General features: G+C 45.6%; 1 protein-coding gene across 10 annotated transcripts in view; it reads right to left on the bottom strand.

The window, feature by feature from the left end:
- CCDC91 (coiled-coil domain containing 91) overlaps positions 1–15,535 on the bottom strand; it is a 445,798-nt gene that overhangs the window by 133,392 nt on the left and 296,871 nt on the right. For all 10 annotated transcript variants that reach the window (XM_019482221.2, XM_059726688.1, XM_059726684.1 and 7 more), the window contains one exon: positions 12,367–12,543. In XM_019482221.2, the coding sequence (XP_019337766.1) occupies positions 12,367–12,543 (177 nt within the window). The remainder of the gene's footprint in view (positions 1–12,366; positions 12,544–15,535) is intronic.

The raw sequence follows: 15,535 nt of genomic DNA, 5'->3' as shown, positions 1-15,535 counted from the left end.
GCATGTCTGTCTGTGCCCTTCTTCCACACTGCTCTGGGATAACATTGTAACAGACCAACATTTTTTTCAATTCTCCTGAATATCTAGGTAGATTTTAAATCCTCCTGGATGCTTTCCAGTGTTAAGAAAAGTCTCCAACTTTTCATGCTGATTCAATGATCACTGTGAAAATCACGCTTCCATGCCACCCTGCCTCACTCCCTGCCTGTCCCCACCTTTTATGTAGGAGATGCTACAACAGTTCTTTCTCAGATTATTGTTCCCTTCTTACAAACTATGGTGCTATGGTAGAAATCTTTTGCTTCCTTTCCTGATATGCTTAATTTCTGTTACTTGTTATTCAAAAGTGAGTTTTTCCATATTATCCAAATATTGTCCAAATCCCGGGACGTCATTCTCCCCCTGTACTCGGCCTTAGTGAGGCCGCAGCTGGAGTACTGCGTCCAGTTTCGGGCTCCACAATTCAAAAAGGATGTGGAGAAGCTTGAGAGAGTCCAGAGAAGAGCCACGCGCATGATCAGGGGTCAGGGAAGCAGACCCTACGATGACAGGCTGAGAGCCCTGGGGCTCTTTAGCCTGGAAAAGCGCAGGCTCAGGGGTGATCTGATGGCCACCTACAAGTTTATCAGGGGTGATCACCAGTATCTGGGGGAACGTTTGTTCACCAGAGCGCCCCAAGGGATGACGAGGACGAATGGTCACAAACTACTACAAGATCGTTTCAGGCTGGACATAAGGAAGAATTTCTTTACTGTCCGAGCCCCCAAGGTCTGGAACAGCCTGCCGCCGGAGGTTGTTCAAGCGCCTTCATTGAACACCTTCAAGATGAAACTGGATGCTTATCTTGCTGGGATCCTATGACCCCAGCTGACGTCCTGCCCTTTGGGCAGGGGGCTGGACTCGATGATCTTCCGAGGTCCCTTCCAGCCCTAATGTCTATGAAATCTATGAAATCTATGAAATCTATATTACAGCATGATAAAAAATATTTTTCATGCCTCTATATATTTATTTCTATTTTTTCATATCATATCCCATCACCAGTGATCCAGGTTTTCTGTTTCCCACAGAAAAATAGAGTAAAATGAGTATTTCCCCCTTTGCTGGAGTAAAATGCAGATTTCTCATTTTAGCAGAGAAACCCATGGATTTTGCACTTTTGCAAAGAGCTGTCTGCAGGCTGGCAGAGTTTCAGCCTGCAAGGGGCTGGGGCAGCAGGAAGACACTGGTCAGGCAGGGGGCATCATGTGCATGTACATCCACATGACTGCCAGGCAGCCTGGAGAGCACCTCTTGCAGGTAAGTGGCAGGGAGGATGGAGGCCCCCATAGGGAGGGAGGGAGTTGGGCAGGGCTGAAGCTGGAGCTGGGGCTAGGGCTACTGCTCAGATGAGCAGTGTGTGGGGCTTGGGGCCTGGGGCCCCAATGCATGGCTGCAGGGTCCCAATGGGGAGCGGGACGGGGCCCTGGGTGCCCTGCTCAGGGAGTGGGGGGAGGGGGGACAAGGGAGGGGGAGGGTCAGCTCCCTGCCGCTGCACATAGGGGACCTGTGCCCTACAGATCTGTGCATGGGGTGGGGGTGGGGTGGGCTGTCTGCTGCAGGCTTGGTCTCCCTTCCTGCTGCTCTCCCCTGGGGCCCCTGCAGGCCGGTGTGTGCAATCCAGTGCTGCAGGGCAGAGCGGGGCCGTGCAGGAAAGCTGCTTGCTGCTATGAGCTCCACACTGCCCTGGCGACACATCCCCTGTGCACGTGGCAGCAGCAGGGGTGGCAGTGCAGGGTTGTGCCCCTCATTGCAGCTCTGTGTGCAGAGGACATACTGCCAAAGCAGTGTGGAGCTCACAATGGCAAGCAGCTTTTCTGTGTGGCCCCGCTTTGCCCTACAGTGCCAGGTCACACCCTCTGGTCTGCAGAGGTCCTGAGGGAGGACAGCAGGGCAGGAGCCCAAGCCCACAGCAGGCAGCTCATCCCACGCACAGATCTAAGGGGCATGGGTCCCTCCTGCCCCACCAGGAGTGCATGCAGCAGTAGGGAGCCAGCCCTGCCGCTCAAGCCCACAGCAGGCAGGCAGCAGGGAGTGAGCTGGGCTCTGCACCACCGCAGCAGCGACCGCCTCCTGCTGGAAGTAGGGGGCTGTGGACCCGGGTCCCTGGCCCCATAGCCCTGGCAGCTGGGGGCTTCCTCCACCAGGGCTGGGGGAGCAGGGGCTGTGGTGAGGGGCGAGGGACACTAGCAGGGCTGGGGGGTGTTATGGGGGGAAGGGCGTGAGGGGCACGAGCAGGGCCAGGGGGCTGTGTGTGGGGAGTAGAGGCACTAGTAGAGCCGGGGGTGGGGAGGGGCAGGAGTTGTGGGGGGCCTTTCACTTTAATAACGGATTTGGGGGGGTTTATTAGAGAATATGTGATTTTTTTATCAGGGAAAACCAGGATCCCTGTCCATCACCATGATATGGGCAAATTCTGTGATTATGAAAATAAATTACAGACATCTGCACCTCTCAACACAGACTATTCTGATGTTAATTTAGGAAAGCTAAGGCAAAAAATGGACTTTATCAATGATATTCCTTTTCTTTTGTAGCATGAAGATTGCCAAAAATCACAGGCCATCTCCTGCTCTGTTCTAGCTCGTTTTTTAAACAGTCTTGCTCTTGAGATTGACCCATCTATAGTTCCATGGAAATGCAGCCATCAGAAACATCAAAATCATAGTGAGCGAGGCAACACTCTATCATGCATCAATTCCATGTTAAGTTTTGAGGAAGACTTAAACCATTAAGACATTTGATACACTATTTAATAGGAAGCAATGGAGAGGCAGAATAACTGTGTAACTGTGTTTAGGTTATACATGTTCTATAATAATAACTTTGTGTACTCCTCTGCATAGCCTCGTTTTTATGTGCATTTGGAGAGCCAGGGGCAATCATACCTGTTTTACTGTTTGTGGGTAAAATGTAATGTAAATGGCCTAGGCGGGCCAGGTTTATATATCTATAATCCCTCCTGTCCAGAATTGTACAGATTATAGACACCTAAATATTGCAAATGGAAAGTTGTGGAGAGGCCATCAACCAGCAATCCAAAGTGGCAGTGTAACGATGACTCCTGTAAGGTGGCAAGGAGCACCAGTGAACTCTGGTGCAAGCCTCCCTACCCAGCACTTGCCATTTTGGCTGTCATAGTCAATTGAGCCTCCAGAGTGGAGCAGCAATCCTCAGCAAGGAGAGGCAGGGACCCCCAGGGGGAAGGAAGGGGACGGACCTACCCATTACTTGCCACTTCTGTCTGGTGTAGGTGGTAGAGCAGCCCTTGTTGACTCTCCCTTCCCAGCATACTGGCCTAAGTAATAGCTCCCTTGGATTTAGGATCATAGGAAAGTAGGGCTGAAAGGGACCTCTAATCCAGTCCCTGCTCAATGCAGGAGCATTCATGACAAACCAACCCTGCCAAGTGTCTGTCTAACCAACTCTTAAACACTTCTAACGGCAGAGATTTCACTACATCTCTAGGTGGCCTGCTGCAATGCTTGACCACCCTCAAAGACAGAAAGTTCCTTCTAATCTTCGACCTAAATTTCCCTTGCTACAGCTTGAGACCACTTCTAGTTCTGTCACCTACAACCAAAGACAAAAGTCCACCTCCAAGATCTCTATAATAACCTTTCTAATATTTGAAGTGTTATCAAATCTCAATTTTCTCTTCTTTTAAATAACCCTAGTTCTTTCAGCCTTTCCTCATAACCTTGCCTCCCAGGCCTCTAATAATTGTTTTGCTCTGCATTGGATTGCATCCACATCCTTCTTGAAGTGTGGGGCTCAGAACTGGACACAGGGTTCCAGGCGAGGCCTTAGCAGTGCTGAGCAGAGCAGAGCAGAGCAGAGCAGAAGAATTATGTTCCTTGATTTGCAAGTGACACTCCTGGTAATACAACCCAGTACACTGTTGGCTTTTTTGGCAACAAGAGCACACGTTGGCTCACATTCAGCCTATGGTCTACTGTAATCCCCAGGTCCCTCTTTGCAGTACTGCAGCCTAGCCAATCATTCCTCAGTGTGTATCTGTGCATGCAAGTATTCTGTCCCCAATGCAGGCCTGTGCTCTTGTCCTTGATAAATCTAATCTGACTGATCGAGGACCATTTCCCTCATCTATCCACGTCATTCTGCATCTTAGCTGTACTCACCACAGTATCTACAACGCCACCCAGTTTGGTAATATCTACAAATCTGCAAAGCATTAACTCAATCCCATCACCCAAATCATTAATGAAGATATTAAACAGTAATGAACCTAGGACAGACCCCTGGGGAGCCCCAATCGATGCCTGCTCCCACCTAGACATTGCGCCAGTGATGACTACTCGTTAAATAGAATGATCTAACTAGGTATGTAACTATCTTAAAGTACTTGATGTACTAGTCTGTATTTCCTTAGGTTGTTAATGTTCCTTAGGTTTAGGTCTGGAACGGGCTCCCAAGGGAGGTGGTGCTCTCCCCTCCCCTGGGGGGCTTCAAGAGGAGGTTAGATAACCATCTAGCTGGGGTCATCTAGACCCAGCACTCTTTCCTGCCTATGCAGGGGGTCAGACTTGATGATCTATTGAGGTCCCTTCTGACCCTAACATCTATGAATCTATGAATCTATGCCAATGTAAGAGAGACTGTCAAAAGCCTTGCTAAAGTCAAGGTATATCACATCCACTGCTCTCCCCGCATCCACAGAGCCTGTCACCTTATCATAGAAAGAAGTCAGGTTGGTCAGGCATGACATGCTCTTCGTAAATCCATGCTGACTGTTGCTGATCACCTTGTTCTCTTCCAGGTGCTTCACAGTGGATTCCCTGAGGACATGCTCCATAAGCTTTTCAGATACAGAGGTCAGGCTGGCTGGTCTTCAGTTCTGCAGATCCTGCTTCTTGCCTCTCTTAAAGATGGGCACTATGCTTCCCCTGTTTTAGTTATCCAGGACCTCACCTAACCTCCATGAGCTTTCAAAAAGAATAGACAATGGCTCTGAAATTAAGTCAATTGATTCAGTATCCTAGGTTGCATCCCATTCAGCCCTGCTGACTTGGAAGCATCTAGCTTTTCTAAGTAATCCCTAACTTGTCCTTCTACTACTCCAAACTGTTTGTTTCCCTCCCTATCTTTGCTGCCCAGTGAACTGAATCATCCATAATTAGACTGCCTTCTGCATTCCTTAAAGGACCTACGGTTTTCCTTCTACTTTTGACATACTTGTAGAATCTTTTTGTATTCCTCTTTTTGTTCCCTGCCAACTGCACTTCAAATTGTGCCTTGGCCTTCCTAATTTTCTCCCTGCATGCCCGTGCAATAGTCTTATACTCTCCCCTAGTGCTCGAGCAAGTTTCTGTTTGTTATAGGAGTCCTTTTTAAGTTTCAACTCCTTGAAAAGATTGCTGTCAAGCCAGGCTGGTCTCCTGTTGCACTTCCCATTTGTCCGTTGCATTGGGTTAGCTTACTCCTGCACCCTTAAGAGGGTGCATGACACTTTAAAGCAGGCTAAATGCTTTTGCACCGCTTTAATGGTGTTGGTATTTGCATGCCTCGGTGGCGTATTGCACATTAATTCCAGCTGGTGTAGGAAATTCGGCGGTGTAATGCGCCTTAAGTGAGTGGGGTGTGTGCATCACACGGGGGTTTAATTGGCCCTAAATTGAAGCAGTGTTTTTTGAAACCCACTTCTTCAATTTATGGCCCCCATTTCATCTATACATGCCCCTGGACTCCTTTTCTTCTCAGACTTGTCTTCCAGGGGATCCTGCTCACCAGTTCCCTCCAGCTGCAAAAGTTTGCTTTTCTGAAGTCCAGTGTCCTTATTCTGCTACTCTCCTTCCTTTTTCCCCTTAGAATTTTGAATTCTATCACTTCATGGTCACTGGGTGTGTCTACATGTTCATTAATGTGCTGCGGTTATGGCACATTAAGTTTAGTACTTGTATAATCAAGTACTAAATCGAAGTGCAGTAACCGGCGTTACTGCACAGTAGCACGGGCACATGCCTTTTTAATGACGCTACTGCACAGTAGCCTAATAATACTGTGCAGTAGTATATTAGCACTGTTTCTGCCATGATGCGCTACTGCACATTTAGTGTCTTGTGTAGACATGCCCACTGTAACTCATGTTATCTTCCACCTTCACATTCTCAACCAACTCCTCCCTGTTTGTGAGCAGTAAGTCAAGACTAGATTCCCCCCTAGCTGGCTTCTCTACCATCTGAGCCAAAAAGTTATTCCCAACACACTCCAAAAACTGGCTGGACTGATTATGCATTGCTGTGTTTCCCTCCAAGCAGATATCTCCAAAATTAATGTCCCCTGGGAGAACCAAGTATTGCAATCTTGAAACTTCCATTAGTTGTTTAAAGACCTCATCTACTTCCTCTTCCTGGCTTGAAGGCCTCTAGTAAACACTAACCATGATATCCTCCCTGCTACTTTCTGCTATAACCTTTACCAAGAGACTTTCAACAGGCCTACCTTTCAATTTGTATTTCACGTTAGAGCACATGGCTTTTATATATATGGCAACACTTCCTTCTTTTTTTTCCCCCTACCTATCCTATCGGAACAAACTATATACATGTGCAGCAGTAATCCAGCCATGTGAACTATCCCATCACGTCTCCATAATCCCAATTACATCAACATTCTGTGCTTGTACTAGGACCTCCAATTCTTCCTGTTTGTTCCTCATATTTCTTGCATTCACATAGAAACATTTCAGGTATCTAACTGACTGTCCTATATTCTCCCTTAGACACTATTAAGATTTCAGCTATTGCTTTCCCTTACTAAGTTTTTATCCAGTTCACCAGGCTTTTTACTTCCTTTTGGGTTTTTGTCTCCATCCCCCAGCAAACCTAGTTTAAAGCTCTCCTCACTGCATGTGAAGACACTCTTCCCTGTCTTTGTCAAGTGGACCCTATCTCGTCTCAGAAATCCATCTGCCTGGGGCACCATCCCTGTGGTTGAAGATCACAATGCCCTGATGGCAACATCATTGATACAGCTACACAATGATCTCCAGGATGGGTATGCTCCTAGCCAGACCTTTACTTTTCACTGGAAGGATTAATAAGAACAGTATTTAGGCCCCAGTCCCCTTCACGCTTGCACCCAGAGCCATGTAGTCACTTTTGATCTGCTCAAGTTCATCCCTGGCAGCATTGAATAGTAGTCTGAGGACCAAAAGAATTTGGGCAACCTTTCCGTGACATCTCAGATGCAGACTCCTGGCAGTCAGCAGAACTCCTGAGCCAACAGGCCAGACCAGCAGATTGATGCCTCTGTGCCCCACAAAAGGCTACTGCTAACCACCATCACCCATCAGTTCCTCTTGGTAGCAGGAGTTTTGAGCCTCTCCCCCCTAGGTGTCCATGGCTTGGCTTCCCCTACCATTGGAGTGGGTTTCATACCTATTCTCCAGGTGGACAGATGCAAATTCAGAAGAGGAGTGCTGTGTGTTGCCCGAGGTGACAAACTGCCAGCTTCACCTTCTCTGGCTGTCCCTCTTCCATGATGCTTTATGTCTCGTTGTGCATCAAGTCAATGAAGGCCTCATGTTCAGGGATGCTTCTGAGCCTAACCACTTCCTCCTGCAGCTCTCTTAACTGTTCCTGAGAGAATCCAGGGGGTACCTATTCACACCACAAGCACTCCCCCAGCTACCTGTCCCTGGCAGAGACATGCAGGCCACAGTTCCTGAAAAGCCCGCTCAGAACCTGGGTGGAAGCCTCAGTGGTCAGTGGCTGCACCTGGACAAAGCCCACACAGAAATAAGCAAAGGAAGGGCTCACAGTGGCAGTTGTTTTGACAATGCAGCATCCTCTTGAATACACTGCTAGCTCCTTCTGCTGCTGCTGCTACATTCTGGGGGAAAAAAACCTCTTCTTCCTTCACTTGCATCCACCTAGGAATCTTATAGTGAAGGATGAGAAGGAAAGTTTCCTGGCCAACTTCTCAGCAAATTCTCTCTCAAACTCTCATGTTTGCTGTCCTGGTCACTGGTCCTATATAGCTCACTAGCTGCTGACTTCTGGCAAGAGTTGCCTTTCTGTCCAACCTCCTTGCTCACATTGCAATCACACCCAATCAGGCACAATTAGCTAATTCCTCCAAAAACGGGTGCAGAACCACTCCCAGACTAAAGTTATATCATCAAGCCCAAAGCAGGTTGTTTGACAGTGACCTTGTTAGACTTAACTATTTGTGGTTTTAAATAATTGCTTTACTTTCAGCTTGGCGCGCTCCTGGACCGAGCGCAATGCATGCCCAAAAGAGGAGTCATGTCACTTTGACCCAGCATCTGTATAGCTTGCGCTTCAGCAGGGCTTTTTGGTGCTTTTATCTAATAGCTGATTGCCAGTGCCAAAAAAGCCCTGCTGGAGTGTGCGAGCTATACAGATGCTGGGGAGCCAGGTCAAACTGACACGATTCCTCTTCTGATAAAGTGCTGGGGGGGAGGGGGGCGCAGGGGTTGTCCACATCTGTCAGAACCCAGAGTTTACTATTGCTTGTGAGTGGAAAAGATTGTTCAGATTGTTCACTTTGGATCACTCAGTTAAAATTTATTTTCCAAGTGCCTAGGTAGGGTCAAAACAGAAAATGTGTGTAAAATCTCCAAATATAAATCTGGCCTTTGTTGCTGCCATCTAGTGCCTGGCAGAAGAATTACACATGGATAACTTATAAATACTTATGACCCATAGAAGTTGGGCTTTTCACCTTTTTCTTCTGCGCACTTTGTTGTATTAAACTCAGCAGTTTCATTCTTTGATACAAACCATAGTAATAAATATTAAGCTTGGAGGTGATGATTTTGAATCAGGAAGGGCTGAAAAGAGTGCAGGTAATGAAATCATGTCTGCTGTCATTCTTCTGGGAAGCATATTTTTATTTTATTTTTTTTACTTTTAACTGTTCAGAACCATACATAGCTTTTATTTCTTTTGCTTTTTTGACATTTCAGAACTGATTTTAGGGTCGCTGTCTTTTGTACATATCAACTGTAAGGTAATTAAATTTGGTCTGTATCTACTCAAAGAATAAACCTTATGGAAGGAATAATTTAAATGACAATATAGGTCTGCTATGAAATCCTATACTCAGGCAAGCTATGTTAGCATACAAATTATATGTCTTAGTAGTGTTGGTGTGATGTTGTAGACCACCTGTCACTCCGAGTAAATTTTCTACATGACACCAGATTTCCTCAACAAGATCTTGAGCCATCAACCACCTCCCCACAAGACAGCTATTCTTATAAACATGGATTTCACTAGCCCACACACTTAACACCACAACTGCCTACCTGAAATATGTGCAAGAACATGGACAACACTCACATTTGTAACCACAACATACTGCATAAATCATTCACTTCAGGTCTCACCTGCAATTTCACTTTCAACAGATGTTTCTTTCTCCAAATCACGGACACAGCTATGAGTCCAAAGATGGTTTCCCAATTTACCAACTTCTACTTTATGGTAGTTGGAAGAAGTAGAGAGAGTTAGTTAGCCATGTTAGTCTGAAGTCAGGCAGAAAGCAGGACAGATTTACACTTGACAGACTAACTAAATCAGCCTGGGATCATGAAATCTTATGGTATACATCTCTGAATCTATAGGGTGCAAATCTATCTAACCTCTTCATAAGTCTCCTAAAATAAGATTTTTTTTTTAAATAGCACCACCAAACCTCTATTATACCATATAATCTGGACTTGCTTACTGACTTCCACCACAGGTTCAACAACTACTATTTCCTGATCAAATTTCTCTCTGGTACACTCTTACACTAACATCAGCTGTTTGGATACCATAATCCACATCCTACAAATGTGGCACCCTACAAACCACTATAAACAAAAAACCTCATGGACCACGATACTTACATCCACAAAACCAGTAATCATCCCAAACACACCAAGAAAACTATAATTTACAGTCAGGCCTTCAGATACCACTGCATCAGCTCTGAGGAGAATACTCATGACTCTCACCTTACCAACCTGAAAAATGCCTTTAACCAGCAACAGCACTCCAGCAGAGAAACAGATCATATCTTTGAAAGAGCCTGTCCCCTATACCCAATGCCTCACAGCAAATTACTACAATAAAAAAAGAAAATCCTTATTGACCACATATCCCTGGTAGTTATCTACCATCCTACACCTGAGCAAATAAGAAGGATCATCAAACAAGTGCAGCCCATACTCAAAAAGTGAACAAATCTTGACCTTGAGAGAACTATTCCCAGCTCGCCTGCTCCTGGCTTTCAGATAGCCCCAAACCTTGCACAAGTCATCATCAGAAGGAAACTCTTCTCTGATTGGCAGGCAACAATTGGGGCACAACCCTTCCTTAATAATAAATGCAAAACTGGTCAACTTATCTCTACTACCACAACAACTGACACTTCCTAAAATGAAACCATCTGAATTTATTGATCCTACATGTGTTTATTCTATAATGTGGCATACTTTATCCAGTGCATCAAATGCTCTCATGCAATCTATGTGGGTAAAGCTAGGCAAAAGCTACACATCAGAATGAATGATCACAGGAAAAGGATAAAAGACACAGGCACACAAACATGGGTAGAACACTTTTCAGAAAACAACCACTCACTTTTCAATCTCACGATACTCTTGCTCGAGGGAAATTTATAAAACACCTTTAGAAGATGGGCATGGATACAACAATGTATAAATTCATGGAATACTAAAATCCAGGGAGTAAACACAGACATAGACTATATGGCTCATTATAACCTATCAGAATCCCTGCTAATCTCTCTGTACTCCAAAGGTGATAATGACTCTCTTCCCCTTTGAATGGCCTTGCTCTGCCACCAATGAGGTTATCCTTTGTACTGAATCTTTCCTGCCTTTAGCTGTTCCTTATAATGTCCCTTTGCTCCTATATTAAATAAATGGAGTAGGGCTGTAAGTAAACTATTTTACTTACAAATGGAGCTTTACACAGGCTACTGTTTCTTAGCTCAAGCTGTGTCTGTTTCTTTCCCAGAACTAAAGAAGAACACTTTGTAGGCTTGAAATCTCATGTAATATCTTCCCCAATTACAGTTGATCCAATAAAAGATATCACCCGCAAAAAATCTTCACATCCTAGTAGGAAATCTGCATGATGTTCCAGATATATCATGTAGTTTTCAGCTGACTGCTAAGATATATCAAAGACACCTCTGGCATCTAATATAAGCTGTCATTTGGTACACACCATCTCCAGATTGGTTCCTTAGGGCCCCTATACATGTGCCAGTAAAGACATCATTGCATCTAATGTGTGATTTACACAATCATACCTCCTGCCATGCCACACGTGCATGGCGCAAGGCATGATTGTGGGATAGCACATTAAGGCCAGCTGCACCTTATTGCTGGTGAAGGCGAAGCCTGAACCTAGGCTCCCACTGCATCTGCAAGCAGGCATCTATAGCTGAGAACCCCGCTTTGCTGAGGGGGCTCCCAGCAGTGAGGCCATGTGCAGCTGGGACCCAGAATCCTGCACTTGATGGGGATCTGAGCCCTAGCTGCACCTCATCCACATCTGAGACCCAGAGTCCCATAACTGATGGGGCTCTGGGTCCCAGCTGGGGGTGAGGTGCAGCTGGAACCCAGAGACCCATCAACTGCAGGACCCTTGGTCCCAGCTGCAGGTAGGCCCAAGGGAGCTTTTTGGAGCTTTTTATTGTGTGATAGCTACTTTGCATATGTAGCTGGTCTCAAGTAATTATGTAATACTTGTAACATGTACAAAGGGCCTCTAAAAATGTTTTTATTTCCAGAATTTTATTATAGTGAACTTATTTGAACCTTTCATCCAAAAACCTTATTTTGTGTATTGTATGTAGTTTGCCTATATAACTCTCTCACCTCTGAAATGTAGGCAGATGTGAACACAAACCACTTCTGCACAACAGTTTAAGTCAGAAAATGAAAAGTACACCATCCAGTGAAAACTGAAAAGGGATATTTACATAGTAAAGTAAAACTTGTTTCCTAGAAAATGTATTATTGTCATGGATTAGACAACATACTTTTTGAAAGAGAGTTTGGAATGCCGGGCGATTGTCTAAGAAAGGAAAAAATGATATTTCATTCTAAATATAAATAAATATAAGATATACATATCCTGAGAATACAAACATAATTGTCATAATCATTGAGTGCCTAAAAACTTACTGTAGATTTTAATAAATACTAGAAGCTTGTATTTTAGAGGAGTTAGCACAAAGCTCTATAGGTATTGAAAGGAAAACATATTTTCTCAAACAGAAACACAAGCCCAGCTTAGTGCAAAGTTAAAAGGTACTAACTTGACTGCTTTTTCTCTGCTCCTGCATGGCCTCCTCAACAGCTTGAGCAATCTTCTCTTTGTCCTTGGTACGTTCTGCTTGCCATATTTCTCTTTCCTCTGCATGCATTTTCTCCATGTTTTTTCTTTCTTCTTCAACTGCTTTTAAAATGGCCTCCTGCATTGCTTCTTTTTCAGTCTTTGAAACAAATGAAGTAAAATTGAATGACAAACAAAAGCACAAACAAATGCCTGAGTAAAGCGAATTATTTCCTTTAGCCAGGATTGGCAGGTTTACAGGATATAATTGTGATAGGACAGTAGGGGGCACTCCTGCTTTGAGCTGCCCACCTTACTGCACCCAACCAAAAACCCCACTTTGAGTACCTCCCCTGGGGCACCTGTGTCTGGCCAACCCCCTTCCTGGAGCACACCTGCAAGCCTGAGGTAACCACTGCTACCACCTAGGTCTAGGTTTTGTTTGGACTCTGTGCCCCACGGGGTACACAGACCTTGTGGACCTTGAGGGTGCTTAACCCACCGTGAGATTTTGGGGTGCTTCCTTTAGCCTCATGCATTCACAAGTTGTCCCCTGCACAGGAGGAGTGGTCCCCCAAAGCTGATCCCTTCCCTCTTAAGCACACACTGTGTGGCATTCTTAGACAGATAGATTTATTGATTAAAGAGGGATGGGGTGGGGAAAGAATACAAACCACAGAATACTAAAAGGGGAACTGCCTTGAGTTAATCCTGAGCTTGTTTAACTCTTTTGATACACGTCTAGAACACTCAGTCCTAAATTACTGCCTAGGTTTCTGGTAGGTTACTCATAGTTCCATCCAGAGACTGATGGAGGCCGCGTGGCTTACTGGCTGTGCCCCCAAAATGTCTGCCCTGCTTCGAGGAAGCAGGGACCCTACATACACCTGTCGTGACCTCGACACTAAGTTCCAACCAGCAGCAGATCCATTGGCTGCTGACTGGTGCTTCTAAATGACATCAGCCCTTACCAGGTAAGATGGCTAATCACATGACCTGCAGAGGTGGGAAACTGAGACAAAAGAAGGAACAGATTTCCCCTCCCTTTGGAATTTTACCTGCCTAGGTAACCTGACTGACCAGCAGTACCATGAAGAAACCCAGGAAATACAGGGGTCACTTGGTTTGTCCCAAGAGGAGAACCAGAGAGAGGGAGGTTTCTCCACAATAATGAAAGAGACAGGCACTTTCACATGGATGCCATCAGTACAAATATCCAGAGGGAATATCCATGGAACAGCTATTTTATAATTACCATGGAACAGCTATTTGATAATGAAAAATGAGCCAGAGATGATGAAGTGTTTAAATTCCTACCTGTTCAAATCAAATATAAAAAGGCAAGTGCAGTTTGGAAGGGAGAAGGCTGAGGGAGGATATGAAAGAGTTGTACCTGAAGAAGGACTTTTTGATGCCTTTAATTTTTGTTGCTAGCCTGAGTTCTAATGATGATTTGGCCTTCCTAATCGATTCCCTGCAAGTGCAAGCCAAGGAGGTATACTCCTCCTTGGTAGCTACCCCCTGCCTCCACAGCCTGTATGCCCCTTTTTTTGCCCTTAGGCTTTCCTGGATTTCCCTGCTTAGCCAGGAGGTTTTCTTACCCCTTTGCCCCCTTTTCTACACAGTGGGATTGCCTCCTTCTGTGCACAAAGGATCACTTCCTTGAGGAACAACCACCCTTTCTGCACCCCGATTTTGTCAATGCCCCTGCTAACTAAATTCCTAAGCACCCTGAAGTCAGCCTTTCTGAAGTCTAGCACTTCTGCCCTGCTGGTTACTTTTCCCACCCTTTGCTGAATAGTGAATTCAATCAATTGATGGTCACTATCCCCTAGGTAGCCTTGTACCTGCAGATCCCCACCAGATCATCCCCCATAGCCAGCACTAAATCCAGCAAGGCGTTTCCCCTAGTGGGACTGTATACCTCCTGCATCAGGTGGAGGTCCTGTATGCAGGTTAATAATCTACGTGAGCTATTGGTTTCAGCTGACTGATCCTTCCAGCAGATGTCAGGGTAGTTTAGGTCACCCATGACAACCATGTCTCTTGACCGTACAACCTCTGAGACCTGCCCTGAGAATTCCAGGTCTAGCTCAACCTCCTGGTGTGGTGGTCTGTAGTAGCCAACTCTCCCTCCCGCCTCTGTGGGTGGGGGAGTTCCCACCCTCAGGGGTGCGACCCTATGCAAAAAGCCTGTAGAGTACATGCCAGCTATCCAGATTGCAGGGCAGGGATAGATCTAGCAGTGGGATCTGGGGGGAATGGGAAAGGGAACAAGATAAGGGCCAAATTGGTTTCTAATGAGCTAGGGCTTTCATCCTGGGGCAGAAGTAGCAGCTCCCCCAGAAGTGCGTTCTCTTACTGCTCCCATCTCCCAGTCACCCGAGGAAGCACAACCAGCACCCCCTACACTCTAATCACAATCACAATTTATTAAAGCATGTTACCTTCTTTAATTCACTTCCACTTTATTTCTTTTTAATTTATTTTTTTTTACTTCTTTTTATTTTTTCACTCAGTGGCTAACTTGAACTTGGCATGAGGTTCAATGAGGAGAAGTGCAGTCCTGCACTTAGGAGGGAACAATCCCATGCACCGGTACAGGCTGGGGACTGACTGGCTAAGCAGCAGATCTGCAGAAAAGGACTTGGGACTTACAATGGACAATAAGCTGAATATGAGCCAACAGTGTGCCTTTGTTGTGAAAAAAGAGAATGGCATACTGGGCTGCATTAGCAGGGGTTTTGTCAGCAGATGGAGGGAAGTGATTTTTCACCTCTATTCTGCACTGCTAAGGAGACATCAGGAGTACTTTGTCCAGTTTTGGGCCCCCCACTACAGAAACGATGTTAACAAATTGAAGAGAGTCCAAAGGACAACAAAACAGGTTAAGGGCTTGGGAACAAGACTTATGAGGAGAGGCTGAGGGAACTGGGCTTATTTAGTCTGCAGATGAGGCAACTGAAGGAGGTTTAATAGCAGCCTTCAACTACCTGAAGGTGGTTCCAAAGAGGATGGAGCTAGACTGTTCTCAGTGGTGGCAGGTGACAGAACAAGGAGCAATGGTCTCACGTTGCACCAAGGGAAGTTTAGGTTAGATAGCAGAAAAAACTTTCTCACTAGTATAGTAAGGCACTGGCCCAGGTTACCCA

Source organism: Alligator mississippiensis, chromosome 4 (genome assembly GCF_030867095.1).
Source record: "Alligator mississippiensis isolate rAllMis1 chromosome 4, rAllMis1, whole genome shotgun sequence".
In the NCBI taxonomy this organism is placed as follows: Eukaryota; Metazoa; Chordata; order Crocodylia; family Alligatoridae; genus Alligator; species Alligator mississippiensis.
The sequence above is the reverse complement of the archived record's forward strand: the minus strand, read 5'-3'. Positions and strand labels throughout refer to the sequence as shown.